Source organism: Hippocampus comes, unplaced genomic scaffold (genome assembly GCF_001891065.2).
Source record: "Hippocampus comes isolate QL1 unplaced genomic scaffold, H_comes_QL1_v1.1 scaffold41, whole genome shotgun sequence".
NCBI lineage: Eukaryota > Metazoa > Chordata > Actinopteri > Syngnathiformes > Syngnathidae > Hippocampus > Hippocampus comes.
Window position 1 is genome coordinate 4,186,090 of NW_017805153.1, and position 21,524 is coordinate 4,207,613.

General features: G+C 42.7%; 1 protein-coding gene across 2 annotated transcripts in view; it reads left to right on the forward strand.

Moving 5' to 3' along the window:
• Nucleotides 1–21,524, forward strand: part of LOC109515024 (metabotropic glutamate receptor 7-like) — a 123,648-nt gene that overhangs the window by 20,113 nt on the left and 82,011 nt on the right. Inside the window, exon 1 of one of the 2 annotated variants that reach the window (XM_019868561.1) lies at nt 20,417–20,739. The exons of the other annotated variant lie outside the window; for it this stretch is intronic. Coding sequence (XP_019724120.1) covers nt 20,737–20,739 — 3 coding nt within the window. The 5' untranslated portion in view covers nt 20,417–20,736. Of the gene's footprint in view, nt 1–20,416; nt 20,740–21,524 lie in introns of those variants that run through there. 2 annotated transcript variants of the gene reach the window in all.

Below are 21,524 nucleotides of genomic sequence, written 5' to 3' on the forward strand. Positions count from 1 at the left end.
CCAGGGCTCAAATGCAGGTCTGCTGGGGTTCTTCACTTTATTATTTAACAGCAAAATAGCGATGGAAACCAATGAAAACATCCTCTGTACCTTGTGTGTTCAAACATTTTTCTGCAGCTTTTTCTGTTTCAACTTCTAGCTAAGGACCGAATCGCAAAATTTAATGAGGTGCCATCCCTTATTAACACGGCTATTGGGGCTTTTGCTGGACAACTGCAGATGTGTGACTTTCTAGGCTGGGTTATTACTCCCATTTTTCTCGCCATCGCACTCGAGGGAGGGGCAAAAGCAGCTACTTAAAAGCTTAGCTCAACTTCCACTGAGGTCATGCCGGTGTTCCTGTAAAACACATTGTCGCAATGACTGCAAAATGTGACCACGAGGGCACGCTTAGATTTTGGAGGAAGCTTTCAGTAGTTTTAGCTGAAGCGAGAGAGACAGAGAAAGAGGAAACCCCAGGATGTCCGATCCTCTTATAGGAATGAGTGAGGAGGTTTCTGCTGAATGCTAGCAGGCCTTTCGCTCAAGAAACGGTCCGGCATGGCTTGAAAGGCATTATTGCGGCGCTCATTGTAGTCGCACTAATCTGGGATGTGTGCGTCACTAAGGACAGGGCGCAAACAAGCCGAGGAATTGGGCTCTGCTTGATCAAACTGAGTCACAGTTTCAATACGATCACTTTTCAACATTTGGGGCTCCAATTTCACAATACATTTCCAACTCTTCAAATCCTGCTAAATGCCCTAAACGAATTTGTTAAATGCAGGCTTTTAGTGCCGCCTGCGAGTGTCTGCTCCTTGAAAAATGGGCATGCATCAGGGCTCTTCTTAGTTCTGGGTTCTGTTCTTGGCTTTGTTCTCTGTTTTATCTCCTGCTGGCTCCTCTCCCCCGGCCAGCTCTTGAAATCACATGGCACCGTGGAAATTATACTGCACTTAAGACTAATCCCATGGATCTACCTGTCAGGGAGAATTCCCTTGCAATACATGAAAGCCGGTGCATTTTAAGAGGGCGGCAGTAAGACAGTGTTATACGAGCAGCAGCTCTTTGGGACTCTATTTCCGCACTTTGTTTCTTTTGCAAAAAATAAAAACTCTTAGCAAGCATGCAAACATATCCATGTTTAATAGTGCACGCTATGATGTAGATGTTTACAGAGAGCCATATTTACGTTGTTCCCGTTATTAGTAATAAATAGGAAGGATTCAACAGTTTTCAACATTGTGATAAATTAATTCATCTTCTGACTTGGCCCCCGGGGGGCAGTGCGATTGAGTCACGCAGATACAAACGAAGAAGAGTGTCTACTCTAACTACTGCACTGATGTCAGAAAAAAAAGAAGGAAATGATACCTAAACACGAGTTTGACTTGGTGCAATCTAACATCTGCACTGTTGTCATGTTTTCAATATGAGGAGGAATAAGATTCATTGGGGATGAGGCAGCCATTTTGGGCAGGCAGTTTCCATGCTGAGTATAAACTGCACAGGTGCTGAACGCGAAAAGACAAAGATGCTCCACAGTGATTTGCAGTGATTTGTTACAAACATGGGAACCACATTTTCTCATTTCTGTTTCTACATTGTACAGTCTTTATTTTTAACCACACATTGATTAAAAATAAGATAGATTTAACTTTGTTCTGAGGCTGGAAAAGCATGCCCATTCATTTCAAAAAGGGAACATGAAATTGGTTTGCACACGTTTCAATTCGTGTACGGAGTCTCAGAACAAAACGTCTTCCTAAACCAAGGTTCCACCATACAGGATGTGCTTGCTGTGCTATGATGTGTGAAGAGCAGGGGTCAAATGTGAGCCATGCATGTAAGATGTGTTCATGAGAAAAATAGATGGACCATGTAAGCAAGAAAACAAGTGCATGAATGTGCAATCGCTTCCTCAAGTTAAAAGTGACAGGAGAGTCTCTGCGCTACTGCAGCTCGGCTTTGTTAAAAATGGATGCCCATTTGAGGGCTCTGATTGTTGATGGGCATGTCAGTAAGTGTAGCAAGAAATAGAAATCGTCCTATTGCATGCCAGAAAAAGTTGCGTGTGAACAGAAAGGTCCAACTACACTGAATTTTCTCATGTGGCATGTGTAAAATCTCCCTTGTTGCTGACTCTTTGGTCCGGAGCATGGCCCGATTCGACAATCTCTCAGCGATTTTAACTTTTTAAACAACTGCATTAATGGATTCACATCATTAGGCTTCAGTCATTATTGCAGGAAAAAATACAGGCGAAACTAGACAACAGTCAAATTCATGTAGTGTGACAACTTTTAAGGAAATTACATTAGCCGTCTGTCTTAACAAAAATATGTTGAACTATAAGTGCGTCAGCAGAAAAATAAACAAATACAAGTAATGTCAAAATGCTCTAATAAGAGTCAACATTGATTCTGTTGACGACGCTTTGCCGTATATAAATCTGTCATTTGGTTTTGACCATTCCAGCAGGGCCCGAGGGTGCATCAGAATGCGTTCCATCAGCAGATTGTACTACAGGCACATTTTATCTGCCAGCACAGCGTGGACCTTTTATTGGAGAATAAATTAGAATGGACCTCGGGCAGTTATTCCAAAATATGTGGTGATTTTATATGTAAACATTCATGAACAACTGTGGCGTTTCATTAGCTTTAATTTCATTTGCTATGTTTCTCTCTGGAGACGAGGTTTGGCGGGTGGGTGTCTCTCTCTCTCTCTCTCTCTCTCTCTCTCTCTCTCTCTCTCTCTCTCTCTCTCTCTCTCTCTCCTTAACTTGGTCAACAGCTGGTAGACAGAATTTAGAATTATTTTTAATTTTATTTTTATTTCTTGAAGGTTTTTTTTCTTTACTTGGTGTCTGTTTTGTGCACACAAAGTTTGTCTCTGTTTTTCATCTGAGAAGTGAGAGAAGTAGAATCATGCCTGCTAATTTGGGCTGGGTATTGACAACAACTTCACTGGACAAAGCACATCACAATACAGCGGTCACGACACTCTCTCTCTCTCTCTCTCTCTCTCTCTCTCACACTCTCGGCAGGCTGAGCTGATGTAGTGATGAAGTGCTATTTGAGTGCGCTTGTATGCGTCTCTATTCTTTTGTGCATGCAGCGCCAGAGCATACATGAAAAAAAAATCATCTGACAGGATTAGTGTTTTCAGATGCAAATCCTGGAGGATTTCAAGAGCTCTCGGAAGGCCCGCATTTGACAACTACAGTGATTTAGGGGAAGACCTCAATCACCATTGACAGCTTTCAAATTAGGAAAGCTTTCCATTCAAACTGAGTTGCTTGAACTACATTCGGCTAGAGGACAGGGGCTATTGATGACAGTATATAGTGCTTTTTAACTGCCTTATCTCTTTTGGAGTGTTGCCTAGAATGTGGCCACAAAGTTCAATCAGCACGCTATTTCTCAACAGATTTTGCATAGAGCTGTCACATATTGATACTCTGAAGGTTGAAGGCCAATCAGATGTCATATTGCAGCTAATTGAGTCTGATGCTGGGAGAAAAATATACTGTGGTGCCTTGAGATACTGTACAAGTACTTATTTTTCCAGATCCGCTTCTTTGTTCAGCTGATTTTTTTTTTGTTTTTTTTTTTTTGCTTCGACTTTCAAGCAAAAATTTGAGATACAAGCCGTGTACAGTGGTGGTTTCGAGTTTTTCCAGATACGAGCCTGTGTTTGTTCGGCTGTTTTTCTTTTGTTTTGTTTTTTTGTTTTTTTGCTTTGACTTGCAAGCAAAAATTTGAGATGGAGTTTGACAGGGAGTGAACAAAATAGCGCATCTTCAAGCTGTTTATTGCAACGCCCACTTGAAGATTACTGTCAAACTAAACATAAAAAACAGAGAGTTAGAGAAAGCCCCTACGAGCTTAATGCTAACATACAATGGAAGATGCCATTCACATGCTAACGACTAGCATCCGTATTCACGGTTTTAGAACAACTTTAAGCCACCATATCGTAGTCTGAAATGTAAACCCTGCGGGAAATGAGGGCTTCATATATTTGTATTTGCACTGCGTTTTGCAGCTTTGGATATGCTCATATGAGGGGGACTGCACCTCGGTCTCACAAGGTGAACTTCAAATTGCAGGATTGTTATTTGCTTGGTGGCTCAAGTCAAATCAATAGCTGGCTGGATACGTGGTGATGCTATGCTTCAAACTCTGTCCCCTGGGAGACAACATAAAGCACAAGTTTGTTCATCTAACCAGTCGAATTTGACTGAAGGGATGAGGGCTGAGCTGGAGCGCGATGCGGTCGCAGCTCAGGTTTGACGAGACCCCGAGGGAGTCTCTGTGAGTCAATGCAATGTCATTTGAAGTGTCAAGACACATCGGTGATGTGTGGGTGCGTGAGTGTGAGCGTGCGGGTGTTTCTAAGTGGTCCGAACGTCACGCTCACATCGCGCTAGCCATTTCCCGGTAATTGTGCACAGTTGGAAACATAACACACCTTTTTTATTTGGAGAAACTGGCTGCATAGAGGTTAGGATTTACAATGTTCGACAGTGTGAAGTACGTCAAAGACAGAAATAAGCACTTAAACACAATGATCACAGCACAGATGGATGGAGACAGCTAAGAGATCCAGTTTGTATATTTTATTTTACGGCTGTATTAGTCTTATGGTTTGTGCTTCGGTGTTGCCGGTGGAGAATAAGAATCGTCAGCATCAGCTCCGGACTTGGTTTGAGATGAGGATCTGCTGCATGCGCATTTCACTCAAATATTCTGTCACTAGTTAACATTCCCATGGATTCTTAATTTCAGATAAAGATCTGCTGAATGTGCATTCGTTTTAATTGTCACCACATACTGTCACCAGAGTCGCACGCCTGTCACGCTTTTTTGCATTTGCATTGTTCTTGACTTGGCCCGTGCCCGTTTCATCTGGTTCGTCTGAGGTTAATTGTCTCTTTTGGCATCTGTTGCACGTCTCTGCCTGGATTGGCTCTTAAACAGTTGTCAGTGTGCAGTCTACTGAAAGTTGTGCGGATGGAAAAGATGCAAAATGAGTCTGCTGGGAAAACACACTGCACATTAATCTTCCCGGCCCATTAGTCAAGACACTCGGATAAATCATGATCTCGAGAATGCATTTTCGTGGAGCGGCTTGATATAGAGTGTCCACTTCGGGCTATTCAGTACGGCATTGGACAAACGCTTCCTCTGTCAACCGGGAAGACAATATCTCTTTGTTCTGGCTCTGCAGAGGAGCCGACGTGTTGCCGAGGAAACCAACAGGTCAGATGCCTCAATGATGCACGACAGCGAGGCGGAGAGCCCACAGGTGGTCGGGTCATGAAGGGACATGGGATCACTCATCAGAGCGAGCCAGAGGGTTGGAGGAGAGCCAAACAGAGACTCTAATGAGCTTGCCTTCACAGCTTTTTCAATTTTGCAAAAGCTTTTCTGCAGGTGTCATCTTTCAAGAGAGCGCAATACCGTATTACCTTTTCTTAATGTTTAAAGTCAATGTCGCAGCAGAAACGCTGTACCTCTTTTTTCACTATTAAAGCTCCATACAAGTGCGCTTGACTGAGCCATTCATCAAAAGACGGCTCCGACAAAGTCTGCACTGGGCTTCGGCAACACGATGTCAGTGCTCACATCTGTGTTGATTTATTGCACGTGCGACTAGATTTTAGAGCCATGCAGGAATAATTGCAAGCTAATAATAATAAGCTGTTGTGGGAGAAAGAAAAATACCACGTACCCTTTTCTGCTAACATTAAATCCTTTTCTTTTCTTTTTTTTCTTAATTTCTTCCAAAGTCAGGACAGGTACCTAAATCGACAAGTAAACTGCAAGCACTCAGTGGGAATTTGAATGATGATTTTCATTTTCAAATCGTTCTTTTCATTAAGAAGAGCCATTAGTGTTGTTTGTCACGCTCTTGTGGGGTTCTATGGTGGGGGTGTGGAGGCAATAGGTGGAAGACGCAGGGAGGCAAGCCGGGTGACTGCCAGTCATCTCCCAAAATAAAAGGCACATGGAAGACTCAAAATATGCAATTAACCCGGTCCCCCAAAGCACGATTCAAATGAAAAAAAAAAGAAATACAAAATGATAATACATATGTTTAAAATAAAATTAATTCGAGTAAGAGTTGCAGAGTGTAATTGGTGAATTCGGCCGTTGTGCTTGCTGTGCGGCAGGCTTAAGAAGCTCATTTTTGGAATGTGGGAGAAAGCGAAGATACCTGGAGGCAACTTCGCACAGGAAGGCTGTAGCCAGGGTTCGAACCCAAGGCCTCAGAGGCAAATGGACTAACCACTGGGTCACTGGCGCCGCCACTACTGACTCTCATGAAAGCTTTGAAGCTTAGTGATGTTACTGTGAATTCCGATGAAAGTGCTGCTTGCTGTGACAGCATCCAGGGCAATATATTTTGTAGGCACTATTGTTCACAAGCTTGCAGTTACTCTTTTTTTAAACCACATTTGCTTACTAACAATCTATAACAGCAGACTTACAAGAAAAATTATGTTGGAATCACATTGCTGTTTTACTTACAATCAATGGTCTCTTGTCACAATACACTGTACATAATCATGTTACTGAATTTCCATTCTCCAATCTGCAAGTTTTCCATGGCATATATTGTAGTACTGGATATAAAAATATCTGTTGTGTAAAAAAATTATTAATATATTTATAAATGTGGCAGTAAACTGGTTAACACGTTAGCCTCACCGTGCAGAGGAAAGGGGTTCGATTCAGGCTCCGGCCTTCGGATGGATGGACGGACGTTCAATTGTTCTGAAGTGTTAATGAAACTCTCTAAATTGTCCGTAGGTGTGATTGTGAACGCGGATGGTTGTTCGTCTACGTTTGCCCTGCGATGGGCTGGCAACCGGTTCGGGGTGTCCCCCGCCTACTGCCCAAAGAGAGCTGGGATGGGCTCCAGCATGCCCACTACCCTCGTGAGCATAAACGGATGATAAAATGGAAGGATGGATATATGTTTAAAAATATTCAAAATGTATGTTTTATTTCATCAAATGTATTCTCATTCTTCTTCTTCTAATTTTTGTTTTAAATAACACAAATGAAAGACATTTTTTTTCCGCTCTTAACTATTATTTCACTGCTTTAAGTTTTTGACGTGGGATTGAGGAATTTTGTGTTGATACAGCATCAAAGTCAAAATGTTGCTATTTGGACTGCACTTGCCGACACCTTTACCAAATTATACAAAATTGTCGTCCGGTGCCTTCTCAGTCCAGCTGCATTGCAAGCTTACTGTATAAAACCTGCACGATTTCCCACATCTTTTTTGTTAATGCCTGGCGGAACAGTAGCCTCAGACCAAGAAGGTTCCGCTTGTGTGGTGTTCACTTTGGACCCTGCAGCATCCTCCCGCAGTCCAAAAAAACATTCACAGTGCGCATGCACATGTCCTGACAGATGGTCCGTCCAGGGAGGAAGCAATCTCGACCCCAGCTTCCCTTGTGACCCCAAACAGGCTCAAAGGACGGATGATGCCTGGTTACTTCGTGGATACAGAGCCACCTGCAAAAATCAACAATCTTTTGTTTTTTTATATTTCCAGACAAATCTAATTCAAATCTTGTTCAAGAAAAGTTTGCTTTTCATGCTTTCAGTGGTCTTACAATGTCAGAGCTAAAAGACACCATTTTACAATAGATTTGAGTTTCCACTATAATTAAAGTAGTTAGGTCTGACTATCTGTGAGACAAGCAAACCGCTCAATCGCAGTCAGATGTGTAATCATATGAATGATGTTTTCATTCCTCTGGGTTTCTTTGAGCATCAGCAGAAATTGCCATTTTGGGACACTTTCCATCAATAGCATTTGTCCTTTCAAGTCGCTGATGAGTTATCTTCGACATCACAAGCAACTTTGTTTGCCAGAAACCCTCCCACTCTCCAACAGCAAAGCATCCCGCTCCGCCCACATATTCCCAACACACCATATGTTTTAAATAAGCATCTAATCCCCCATGGTTAACCACTACGATATCGTGTCAACAACTGACCACATTATTGTGGGAGTTCTGAACACACACGTTATTTATTCTATACCCCAAAAACTTTCAGCAGTCTGTCCACATTTTTGACCCTTAATTATTTTCACATTTCTCAATTGTTTCAAACGATTCCAACTTCAACATATTTCCAGAAGTTGACATTTTCCATGCAAAATGACCCCTGCCATTCCCAGTTGAACAAGAACGTTCTACATCTTTTCCATTCAAAATTCATATATTCAGCTCTTTCAAATCACCTGAAAAACTATTCCCGCGGCCCATTATTCACCTCAGAAATTCACTGCCACCGTAAATTCACGCATTACCCAAGTTCCACATTTCCCTCGCATGAAAATTCCAGATTTCAACATATTCTAGATTATTCCATCCTCCTTCAATATTTTTTGACCAATTCCAACCACAAACAATGTCATTTTTCACATTCCAACGAAAGCACCTATTTCATCTTGCATTTCCACAATTTCCCCATCACTTAATCGATTCAAAACATTCCAGCTACAAAATATTTCCTGCATCCCAAAAATTCCCACATTTAGGAGATTCTACATTTTCCAAATTAAAATTCCTACATTTTGACATTTTGTACATTGTTTCCTTCAACATTTCTTGGCCGATTTTTTTATCATTCCAACCACAAAACCCATTCAAGCCATTTCAACTACAAAACATTTTCCACATTCCAAATGTTCCAACATTCCCAAAATCCCAAGATCTTTCTTCATCGAACTCCGCCGCATTTCAGTTTCAACTTGAGCTTTTCAGCATTCACATGCATTTTCTACAGAAATTGCATGGTCGACAACTCGCGCAGAGTTTCAGTGCAGCTCTCCAGGTGGTTTCTTGATGCATCTTGCGGAGGCACATTGTGTTTGCATGAATATTACTTTCTAATAATGGAATAGTAGGCTGTGATCCTTGCACCTGGTTATTCATCAGCAACAGATTTTCGGTCATGTGCGAGAGAGGATTTTGATACACAAACACTGCAACACTGAAATGGATTCAATACTTGAAATATTGAAATAGAGCCAATACTTGAAATGCAAGTGCTTTGTTTTGATTGTCACTATCAGGGAGCTAAAAATATGTCATCGTCGCAGCTGGTGTAACAAATTGACTTAATGAAGTGTCCGGTGAGAGTATCTCAGATGCCAGAATTTATCGAAGGCAGACCTCGGTTGCTTGTAGATCTGGAACCGTAGGTTTATTGGCACCACACACCATTAATTTGAGCATCAACTCATTTGCCACAAATAATTGACAATAAATTTCCTTTAGCGAGTCCGACCTGTTTCCCCGGACAACTTTTACATCCTCACGAGTCAACGGCAGTAGCCTGAAATCCCCTGGCTGCTCTCCTTGGCCTCTGTGTAGATATGAGAGAGAAAAGGTGAACGCCGTAGCTGTCTCAAATCTATCCACACATCCTGGGTTGTGTGCACTACCAAAAGCCTCTACACTCCACAGGTGGAATGTTTTGAATTAGGGAGGCTATGAGCAGAAATTCAACCACACTGAGGGAGGATGAATTTGTATGAAGGTTACGGCATATTGTGGCGCTAAGTGCAGGATGATTTGTATTAAATGTGCAGCACTGAAAGTACTTGAGCTGGTCGCCTGTATGCGTTTGTTCATCCATTGATTTTTCTCCGTTTTCAGATGGAACTCCTTGTAAATGCATTTCATCTCGTTGGTGTAATGCCAGTTATCCAGTGTACGAATGCGCGTGATACCGCAAATTGCAGCTGTTGCTCCTGTTACACACATTCCCCTCCACACATCTTGTGAAGATAATCACAGTCAAACTGTTCACTGGGAACGACTTCATGAAATGAAAAGTCATTTTTTTCCGAAATTTCTCTCTTCTTGACTCAGAGAAACGCAGGAAATTGATGCTTGTATTCAATGCAGGTGTTGCACGCAGCTACAGTTGTAAAGAAAAAGTCCTATTGTTTCCTGATTCAGCCCATAGAAGGCAAAGGGCATGGCATCAAACAGCAGAAGAAATGGGATATCTGAGAAAGTATCCATCGTCATCAGTCTCGAATTACAGTGGTGCCTTCAGATACAAGATCACCACGCCTGTAACTCAAAACACATGCATCTCAAAATCATTGCCCCTCATCAAGAAGAATGGAAACGCCATTAGCCCATACCAGCCAAAGACCAGTTTTTTTTAAATGAGGAAAATAGGACTCTAAAATATTGTATTTCATGAAAACAGACTAGGAACATTATCAAATGGAATCTAAAGAATGAAACTTTTTGTGCATCATGACTTAATGCTACAATTCAAGTTCATTGTGCTGCTCCTTCTGGTGTACTCGTCTTGGCCACCACAAGAGGCAGTATAATACATAGTCATGAAAACACAAACAAAGAAGAGTTTCATTCAGTGCCTCAGTAAGATGTTGTAATAATCGTTTTTGGGTTTTTTTTTTGTTATGGTTAAAGAATATACTGTATGCCTGTGAATATTATTTTACACAGTATTGTCTGTCTACATTTGTTGCTGCTTGAGTTCGATAATCCAATGCTTTCAGGATTGTAAAACAGCAACTATTGATGGTATTTGTTAGCATGTCAACAGCATTTTTATTGTATATTAGCATTGAGATGTGTGACTTCCCATTTAAAAATGCAAGCTGTACTGTTAATTGTTTTATGTTTCGTTTGACGGTAGACCTCAATTGGGTTTTCGTCAGCTTGATGACTTGATTTTGGAATTAATTGTTCACTATTTTCCAAGGGCGGCCCGGTGGTCCAGTGGTTAGCGCGTCGACCTCACAGTGCAGAGGTCCAGGCTTCAATTCCGGGCTCCGAGCTTTCTGTGTGGAGTTTGCATGTTCCCCCGGGCCTGCGTGGGTTTTCTCTGGGTACTCCGGTTTCCTCCCACATTCCAAAAACATGCATGGCAGGCTGATTGAACACTCTAAATTGTCCCTAGGTGTAATTGTGACCGTGGATGGTTGTTTGTTTGTGTGTGCCCTGTGATTGGCTGGCAACTGGTTCAGGGTGTCCCCCGCCTACTGCCCGAACATGGCTGGGGTAGGCTCCAGCACCCCCTGCGACCTTTGTGAGGATAAAGCGGAACAGAAAATGGATGGATAGATGGACTGTTTTCCAAAGTGCTGCTTATTGTACAGTGAGTTGAGTTGAGTTCACTGACACTGTACAGCGCTTATGTCTTAGATTTGCGCTTGCAGGTAAAAGCAAAAAAAAACCAAAACAACAGCTCATATCTTGAAAAAAGAATTGTAAGTCGGGTCACTCGACTCTCGAGGCACCACTGCACATGGCAAATGGTTTTCAGGAGCAGACTGTGAGGTAAACTCGGATTGAGGAGGCGAGCCAGCGTTCTCTGCACCATTAGAGGAGAAATGGGCCTGGCCACGAGGCTCTGTCGAGTGTGAGGGGAAACCTGCATAGAGATAGATGGGTGATCGAGCCGAGGGAATCATTGGAATGCAGGTCAGAGTGTTGCAGGTGCACGTCTGATAATGAATGTGTCAGCCCTTCCATGCTCCAGGTGTAGGTGGGGTGGGGGGAGAAAAAGCATGCATCCATACTCGCTCTTTGGTGAACAATGTATCATCGGCACATTACAAGTAGACAGTGTAATGCGTTGCAAAGATGATAGCTCAAGATGTGGTGTGCGCACACAAGCGCACCAACAACTGAAGTGACATCACACGTTTATTTTTATTCAAAAAGTTTTTCTAAAGCTCAGCATCTAGAATTCCATATCGCTCTTTGACATGTTATATTTCACTGAGAACAAAAATAAAGTCATCTGGCAGGCTACTAAAACGCTGGAGAGAAGTCCTACTGCACTTTGCGGCAAGGAAAAATCAATGCAGCCATTTGTAATGCGAGATCCTGTGCATCTAAAGGAAAACATTTGGTAACACTTAGTCATAAAGCTGTGGGCTACGCTTTCTTCCTAGCATGGGTTGAGCTCCTGTCATACCTGGTGTGAGCGCACAGCGCACTCAGGATGTTCAAGGCTCTTTTGCAGAGCTGCCTTGTTCTCCGCGGGGACTTGCTTTGTGCGTGTGATAAAAGACGCTTTCCAAAGCACCAGGTAAAATTGCGCCCTCACTACATAATCACTCTCAAGAGTGACAAAATAAAAGCTTGGCTATCATGCCCACCTGAAACTTCAAGTCGCAGTCCCATTTGTAGGATCGACGTTGCACCCTCGTGCCGCCAGTCTTTCCTCGGTACAAACTGTCCTCCAAGTGAAGCTCTGCGAGCCGTTTGGTGTCTGGAAAAACAATCATTTCTTTAAAATACCAATATAGTTGAAATAGCAGTCTGGTTAACAGATGGAAAGATGGAGGTCAGCCTTGCTCCCTCTCTGAGCCATCCACACTTTCCTCCCACGTTTCGGCTCTACTCTACTCCGTGGCTCTCCTGGTCAAATATCTGATTTGTGAGTCATACCTTGCTTCACGGAGAAGCATGCTGGCCGGCCAAAAATACACACTGGCAGGGCAACCTTGCGAGAGCTCAGCCCGGCATCGAGCACTGGAGCGGCCCAGGGGAGAGGCTCAGAACGAGCAGGAGAAACAAAATGCGAAGCAACTGACAGGGGAAAAAGACAAGTGGGCAGAAAGATGGAGACAGTGGAAAGTCGCGTTCGATAAAAGATAATGCAAGTCTAACTTTCCGTCACGAGTGTAGGCAATTTTAAAGGGGCATTGTTTTCTGATTCCGGCTTCAGAAAAACAAGCTGCTGCAAACCGCAAACCTTTGTCATCTGAAACCAAATCTTGCTGGAATTGAGGCTTGAAAGCAACTTGCCCACAACAGCTCCAATGGCAGGCAAATTGTTGCCCTTGGAACCATTGAGTACTCACTTATCAACAACCCGAGTCCTCCTCGAGGAGTCGCTCCAATACGCTATCAACTTGCATGCGACCCATTATTCACCTCAGAAATTCACTGCAACCATAATTGATCCCATTCAATCAACTCCAGTGGTGCCCTCAGATACGAGTGATCCAACGAGTTTTTTGAGATACGAGCCGTCGTTTGGCAGCTGATTTGCTTTGGCTTGCGACCACGCCACCACCATCCCAAAAAAAAAAAGACACAGGACACATCTTCAAAATAGAAGCGCCCGCTGTTTTTTGCCTTTACCAATTGAAGTTTACTGTCAAACTGAACAAAACAAAGTGACATATATGTTAACCCACCGAGGGGCCCTCCGTCATCTGTCAAAACAAATCGCTGATGCACGTCGTCATGTGTGAACATACATCTTTTAAAAGCTGAGTTTCTGGAGATTTGAATGGTGCCCAACATTTTACAATTCTCAAATTTGAACTGGAACTTGGGGAGACCTCAAGCTTCGATCCTGTAGTGTTTTCAAGTCCTAATCAACATTCTAAATTCATTTTCAAGGCAGATTTTGTGAAAAGAAATTAGACGAACATAAGATTCGCCTTTTCTTTCTGTTTTCAAACATCCATAGTTCAGTGACAGGAGCACTTACACCGAATCTGACTGTTGGGGGGATATTCAAAATGATAACATTTTTAATATTTAATGACGAGACCAAAACTATTCTGATACTCCAAATGGTTCAAGAACAGCTACAAATTTACTTTGGGTGCACCTTTTTTCAGGCGTTTTTGGCAAAGTTGCCCTCAGCCTAAGGTCATGAAGGTCTGTTTAGCTTAATGCGAACAATGCATAAGGCCTGATAATAATTAGCACTGTGTTGCAACGATTTAATCTTTTAAGCAGAGGTGATTTGAAGCCAAACAGTTGGAGCAACACATTTAGACAGACAATATAACAATACCCACAGGTTTAGCATGCAGTATCATTCTTTATCCTTCTTTATCCTTTGCAAAAAAATGATTCATACTGTAGCTTGCGGTGTCAGTGGTTATTTGTGTGTGTGTGTGTGTGTGTGTGTGTGTGTGTGTCTCTGTCTGTATAATACTTGCCCTAGGTGGCCAAGTGCACATACCAGAAGGAGTGTCATGAAGGTTTTTACCGAAAAATGTTCTTGTAATGTGACTGTATCCATGCCAGCGACAAGTAGTAACAGTCAGAACAATTCAATGCTCTCCCATGAGATGGCAAAAAGTACAATAAACCTGCGCATCACCTGTTGCCTTTCAACAGAATATGACAAAATCAGCTTTGTGTTCAATTAGACACATTTTGCACTCAGTCAATTTGTGACTCAATTGAGACGAGATCATCAATATTTTAGGTGTCGTAGTTTTGTTTGGTGTAGATTTTCCTCACGTTCGATAGGTGCCATGGCTGAATAAAGGTTGGGAAACAGAGCTAAGGCGTCTGAAAGCATTGTCTTCAAAATGAAATCCCACATCGATCCGTTGATAGCAACACTGCTGTTTTAAGCCTTAAAGGGCTGCTTATGTTGGTGCTGTCCTCGCCCTGTGAGGTTTAGTCACAGCATCTTTTGTGAATGTGACCCAGCCTCTGTAATAAAACCCTCCCACAAATACAAGCCGAGGCACTCATCACCACCTCTTTGGCGATTCCCATCACAGCAAGGTGTTTGCTAGGATTGGAATTTACCACAGTGAAAACGACATCTCCACCTCCTGCAGTTGGTAAATATCGAAGGCATTTGGCATGGTTGTCACGTCTTTCTGTGTGCTGGTCAGTCTTTGAATGAAATTTAGTGATTTCTTTCAAAAAGGAGTATGTGACTCCATCGAGCCACAAAGGATTTGCATGATTGTGGCAGCTGGTGGGACGGACTCTAAATACACGCCAGTGCTGATTCACATCTGCTGCTTGTGTAAATAACCATACCCATGACGCAGTAGTTACCATAAATGGCTACTGGATGAGAAATTGTTTGACGGCGTCCTGTACACCATTTCCCAGCCACTGTGTGAGGCTTTGCGTTACCCCTCAAAACACACACACACACACACACACACACACACACACACACACACACACACACACACACACACACACACACACAAATGTAATCAGCCCGGATGACAGATTGAAATGATGATACAATAGGAGGGGAAAAATACCAATGACAGTCGACGAGAAGTTGGCTGCTATATGAGCAAACTAGAGAGGGCAGATTGTGTCGACTTGGGGGGGACAGAGGGGGGACTGACAGTCTGAAGACCACGCTGGGCAGGAAGTGCATGCTGATCATCTGTGTGAGTGTGTCTGCATGTAGACTGATGATGGAGGAGGGAGAAAAATTGTCTGGCTCCAACTAACGTCAAACACTCATTGACCAGAGGTGGGCATTTCGTCAGTACTGACGGAAGAATGCCTGTTTTGCTGACAATTACCAAATGAGGGGAACTAAAACAAAGGCAGACTAAGCACTGACGGAAGGGAATTTTTTTACTGTTTTGCTGATGACTGACAGAAACACGCCCCACCTGTCTCGTGTGCTTGTTCGTAGGGCTGAATTAAATACGATCAGGGTTGCTTCCACTTATATGGAAACCATTTGCACTTCCTGTACAGTAGGTGGCGGTAAGACCCAAAGAGCAGCCAATGAACAAAGAAGAAGAAGAAAAAGAAGAAGAAGTAGACAACAAGCATTTAAAGACAGGAACAGGTGCGCATGCTACTTGGTTTGAATTTTAGTATTATAGTCTAATTTTAGTTAGTAGATACTGGTCAAGGTAAGCCATTTTAAACTTTAAATTACAACTTTGTGGTGTTTTAGGAGTTAAAAGAGCTGCAGGCAGCCACCAGTTCACTAGATTGGCAAATAAGTGTAGGTGAAATGTTTGAGTTATGTGTGTGCTTGGTCAACCACCGCATGTAGATAGTGCACTCCATTTACCATTTTAATCACATTGGATTTTTCATCTGTTGGACTATAATGTGTTTTCTTTGTTTTGTCTTTTTTTACATTCACCCATCAGTCCATCCATCTCTCTCTCTCTCGCTCTCTCTCTCTCTCTCTCTCTCTCTCTCTCTCTCTTTCTCTCTCTCTCTCTCTCTCTTTCTCTCTCTCTCTCTCTCTCGCTCTCTCTCTCGCTCTCTCTCTCCCTCTGTCTCTCTCTCTCTCTCTCTCTCTCTCTCTCTCTCTCTCGCTCTCTTGTCCATCCATCCATCCATCTATCTGTCTTTATTTTATATTTTGTGTATTTTGTAAGTATGTAAGAATTGAGAGTCAAAATAAGCAGATGTTTTCAATTTAATTTGATAAGAAATAAGAAATAAGGTACACGTGCAATAAACAAAGCCATATCTGCAGTGCGAACCCAGTCATCTGCGAATTTGCCTTGTGCGATAGCAAAAGTCTGAGAAAGGTTCTGGCCCATTGTGTAATTATAGCTGCTTTTGGGATTGTTGTTTTAGGGAGAGCATCTATCAGTGGGTTATTATACAGATTATATCCCATTTAATAACGTGGAGACCCGCGACTATTAGTTGGAAGCACCTCATGTATGTATTAATTAGTGTTTATGGCTATATTTAGCCGTTGCGGCTTTTAATCAGGTGCAGTATGTAGTCCGGAAATTATGGTATACATTATACAGTATAATTATTATTATTATTTGTTGTTGTACAGGCGACAAGCCATGGAGGAGATATTAGCCAATCAGGACGTTGCATTCAATGCGGGTTTGTAAGGTGTAAAAAAACAGCATGCTGAATTGCACAGTCAAAATACAGTGAGTCAATGTGGACACAAAAGAGGTTGTAAATAGTAAAAAACTACTTGAAAAAAAATCTGCGAAATAGGGAGTCCGCGGAGGGTCAACCGCAATATAGAGAGAGAGAGAGAGAGAGAGAGAGAGAGAGAGAGAGAGAGAGAACTATCTCTTGCAAATAACGGGGTTCCATTGTATACAAACATATACTGTTGCAAAATATTTTTTCCCTGATAGCATATTGGGTATTGGAGTAAAGTGAACCCTCGTTTATCGCGGGGATTGCGTTCCAAAAAGAACCCGTGGTAGGCAAAATCCGTGAAGTAGTCAGCTTTATGTTTTGCAATTTTTACACAAAACAATACTGTACTATATTATAAAAATAAACATGAAAGCATTTTCTTATGAATAACTGATTTTTTTTTTTTTTTTTTTTTTAAATATTGTGGTTAGTGCGTCAGCCTCACAGTGCAGAGGCGCAGGGTTTGATTCCGGCTCCGGTCTCCCTGTGTGGAGTTTGCATGTTCTGCCCGTGCTTGCGTGGGTTTTCTCTGGGTCGTCCGGTTTCCTCCTACATTCCAAAAACATGCATGGCAGGCTGATTGAACACTCCAAAATTGTCTAGGTGGGAGTGTGAGCATGGATGGTTGTTTGTCTTTGTGTGTCCTGCGATTGGCTGGCAACCAGTTCAGGGTGTCCCCCGACTACGGCCCGGAGACAGCTGGGATTGGCTCGAACACGCACCATGATCCTTGTGAGGATAAGTGGATCAGAAAATGGATGGATGGATGGATGTAAAATATAATTTTAATTAGTACGAGGTAGTAGTCAGTACGAGGTTGGACACATTGTGACTCACTCAGTTCCTCTGATTTTGCCTCATCGCTCTGATTCTGCACAACAGCAGCGTCTTTGTCTACTGAAGGCAGTGGTGCAGGTGTCTTTTTCTGAGATTAGAACATAATTATGGGTCATTGTTTCTGCACTTAACACGCTGAAAAAGTGCATCCCATGCCACCGCGGCAGGTCTTTACTAAGGTAGGCAGTGATTTTTGACTTTTGGAATTTCGACAAAAAAAAAAAATCTACCTTTATTATACCGTAGGGGGGAAAAAATGATTCCCAAATATGTGTGTGTTCGCAAAATGCAGGCCTAATCAGATGTTTTTCTTTGAAAGATAAGGCACCTTGCCATCCTACCTTATAGCCCAGACATACGGTCTGAAGAAGATGGCAAACTGTCGCTGTACTAAATTGCCACGACTTGCCAGACATTTCTGCAGCTCCTTGAATGTTTAATTTTTTTTCCCATCTTTTCATCGCTTTTGGTGCGATGCCCAGTTCTTAGTCATGCCACTGTTCTGCAATATTTTCTCCACTTGATGATGACTGTCTTCACTGTGCTCCATAGTATATTCATGTTTTGGAAATTGTTTTGCACCCTTCTCCCTTTGATACTGTGGAAGCTCTCTGTGGGCCATGTATGGCTCGTGATGTAAGATGCGGTGACAAAAAAATGTCAGGGAAAGTCTACTGGAACAATTCAACTTTATCGAGGATTAATTGGAATTACGGTGCAAGTGTGTGCTGATCCTATTTAATGTAAGTTTGAATGTGTGTTTGGCACAGCCACATCCTCATTTATTAGAGGGTGGACACACTTGTGCAACCACATTATCATAGTTGTTTTCTTTGACTTTCTGTCTGGAAATGATTTTTTTTCTTCATTTGGGTTGGTCAGGTCATAGTTCACATTCAAGGGATGAAAAACACACCATGATATGTCTTAAGGGGTGTTCACACGACACACATTTGCATCGGTGCTGCACCGACGTATTTTGTTGTGACATACCTTACACCGGTGTAAATTTTGTGGAGCGTTCACACGTAAAAAGCTGCTTACTAAAGAGAAGCATGTTACCCCTGGTGCAGCCCCACTTGCGTTCACGCGGCAGTTTCTGCGGCCGTGCAATACGATAAAACATGCGCATTCGTAAAGTGTACTTCCTTTTCCCCGCCTTGTTTGTGACATATTGAAAAACCATGGTTTATACTTCTCCAGACAAATAAGCGCTGTGGTCTATCAGACACCGTAAAAGGATGCGAGAGAGAAAGGAAAGAAGTGCAAAATAAAATACCCAGGATGCAATACCCGCACATAATCAACTCTTCTCACACATAGCGAGTCTACCCCTGCAGCGTTCACACGTCCCATTTTATATCGGTGCTGCCCCGCAAACTAGCATTTACCCCGGAATAAATTTTTAAACCACCTCGTGAGCAGGGTTAAATTTGCTCCGGTTTAAGTTGCTTTCAGAGGCTACACCGGTACAACTTTGTACGTGTGAACGCTCTACGGGGGGCAGCCTGGGTGCTACACTGGAGTAAAAGTTGCCATGTGAACAGCCCTTTAGTTTCACAAAAACCTGGCGTTTGATCAGGGGTGTGTAGCCTTTTTATATCCACTTTACCTGTACCGTGCACACTGACTCAGTTCTGCTATTTTAAATCAGTTTGTATTTTGGGCATGTCAGAACGAAAGACATACAAAACAAGACTAATCAATGTTTAGGGTCATGGGTGAGCTGGAGCTTTCGTCAGAAGACTTTGGCCAAAAAAGAAGACGACTGTACTGTACGATCAAAGGTTGCACTGCGAGACAGACAACCATTCGTTCTCACGTTCACATTGTTCCTGAATGGAAGCTGAAGCTAAGTTAGGCGAGTGAGCAACTACACAATCATATCTGAAAGAAAAATTTTAAATTGTGAAAACAAAGAATTAAAGGGAACAAAAAGAAGCTACGTTAGATATATTTACTGGCTATCACCAAAATACTGCAAATGATATCCTCTAGATAAAAAATATCCCCAACACCACAGTCCCATGAAAAAAAATGCCATCGGATTTGCGTCACTTGGATGTAAATTGAGTCAAAATTGATTTAGACATGAAATCGTGACATAGCTTCACACATGTGAATGAAAGTCAGCATTAATCACAGTCGTCGTATCACAATTTCACGTTGTTTTGGTGCATGCCCAAATTTTGACTTCAGTTGCAAACTCTTCTGTGTAAACGGCCGCTGGGAGAGCGGGGAAGGCAGGAGTGAATCTGAAAAGCCTAGGTTGTGTGAGGGTCGTGATGAGATGTGGTAAATTTGAGCGAGAGACGCAGATGGGCAAGAAAGGAGGGGGCGAGAGTGACGGCGAAGGAGAACGGAAAGCTGTCAGCTTCTCACACCCTCCCTCAGCTGGCTCCTCCAATGTGTTGGCAGTACCGTGCTCTGGCGCAAAGCGATTACCAAAGCTCAGCCTGGGGTTGCATGTATGGACACAGCCATTACCTCTGACCATCTGACAAATTACTGCTGACTGAAGCCAAATTCCCTCATCGACACTGTTTTGATTCAGCTGTGCAGATCTAGCATGCTGCTTACTGTCCTTAACGGTGTATTTATCATCAAACGCTATCCTTTTTTTTTTTTTTTTTTTTTTGAAGAGTACACCATATTGACTTCTACTTAACAACGCCGCCACAAATAAATCTTTCTCCACAAAGATTCAATGGGCGCCATGATGGGCAGGATGTGAACGCTTATAAAATGCTTTCACAAGATGGCTCCTTGGCAACATTATAAAAATCCGACTTACAGTGTGGATGTGTCATTGTGTGAGTGTCATGAGGACAATCTGTACACAGGCAGCACGGGGGTTCTCTCAGAACCCCGTGCTGTCATTTTGCCCAACTGCGAAAAGAATTCGAGAAGAGAAGCTGAGTGGTGACACGATGCAGTCGGAGGCTAATCATGCGTCAAATAAAGGCAAAAAGAGCCCTGCGCCGCTGGCTGCAACGTGGTGCTGCTCCAGCTCGAGGCGCTCATGGGAAACGTCTCGGTTCCGCCCCCGACAGTTTTTTTTTTTTTTTTCCTGGTGTGCAGCGGATCCATGCTGAATGAGAGTTCGCTTTTCTGTGCCAATTTTTTCACACGGGACCTCTTCAGAAAGTCACATCTCCTAACCTTTAACCATTGTCCAACTCATCAATGGGTCAAGTCAGCATGAGAAGCTGCTCCTTTTTAACATGGTAAGAGCACTGTTTCGCAATTAATGCGACTCTATTTTTCCTCAACAAGGTCATCATGTGACGGTCCGTATTGCTGACATACGTCTCCAGCGGAAAAACTACTATTTTACTGAAATGGAATCTGCCGGAAGAAAGCGCTCCTTCAGTGAGAGTCACTTACTGTAAGAGGTTTCCATGTGAAGTTGGCACTTTATTTTCTTACGCCGTTGGTCATGGCCTATTAAAATAGCAATTATGATGTTGTCTAATATTGTCATTGTAAATTAATGTCCTTGTAGCGTCACAGTAATTTATTTGCAAATCGTGGCCTCTTTTCCACCGATAGGTATTTTCTTTCATTTCTGTATTCTCCAGCCCCCTTCCGTCGAGTCGGTAAATTTTGTCGGTGGCCCGTTGTTCTAAATATTGCTCCCGTAAGGGCTTCTGGGTACCTGATCTATATCTCCCTTCCTTTTGTAAAGGTTGGTCAGCAATAAACGATGCTAAAGGCGAGATAAAGGTTGCATTGAGGCCCCTTCGCGCTGATAGGAAAGGAAAACTCCCATCGGCAAAAAACAGAATCCAAAGAGACCTCTCGGTATCATGCAAGAACACTCATTGAAAGATACTCTTTGTTTTTTTTGTGTCTGCATTGTCACAGCGCTCTCTTTTCTATGGAGACAGCCTGTCTTGTCATATCTGCACACTTTCCGGCTCTCAGATGGCGAAGCTTGATGGTTGCCGTTCCCCCTCCACCCACCGCCACCTCCAACGAGAACTCATGTTGTCCCATATGCTCCGCATTT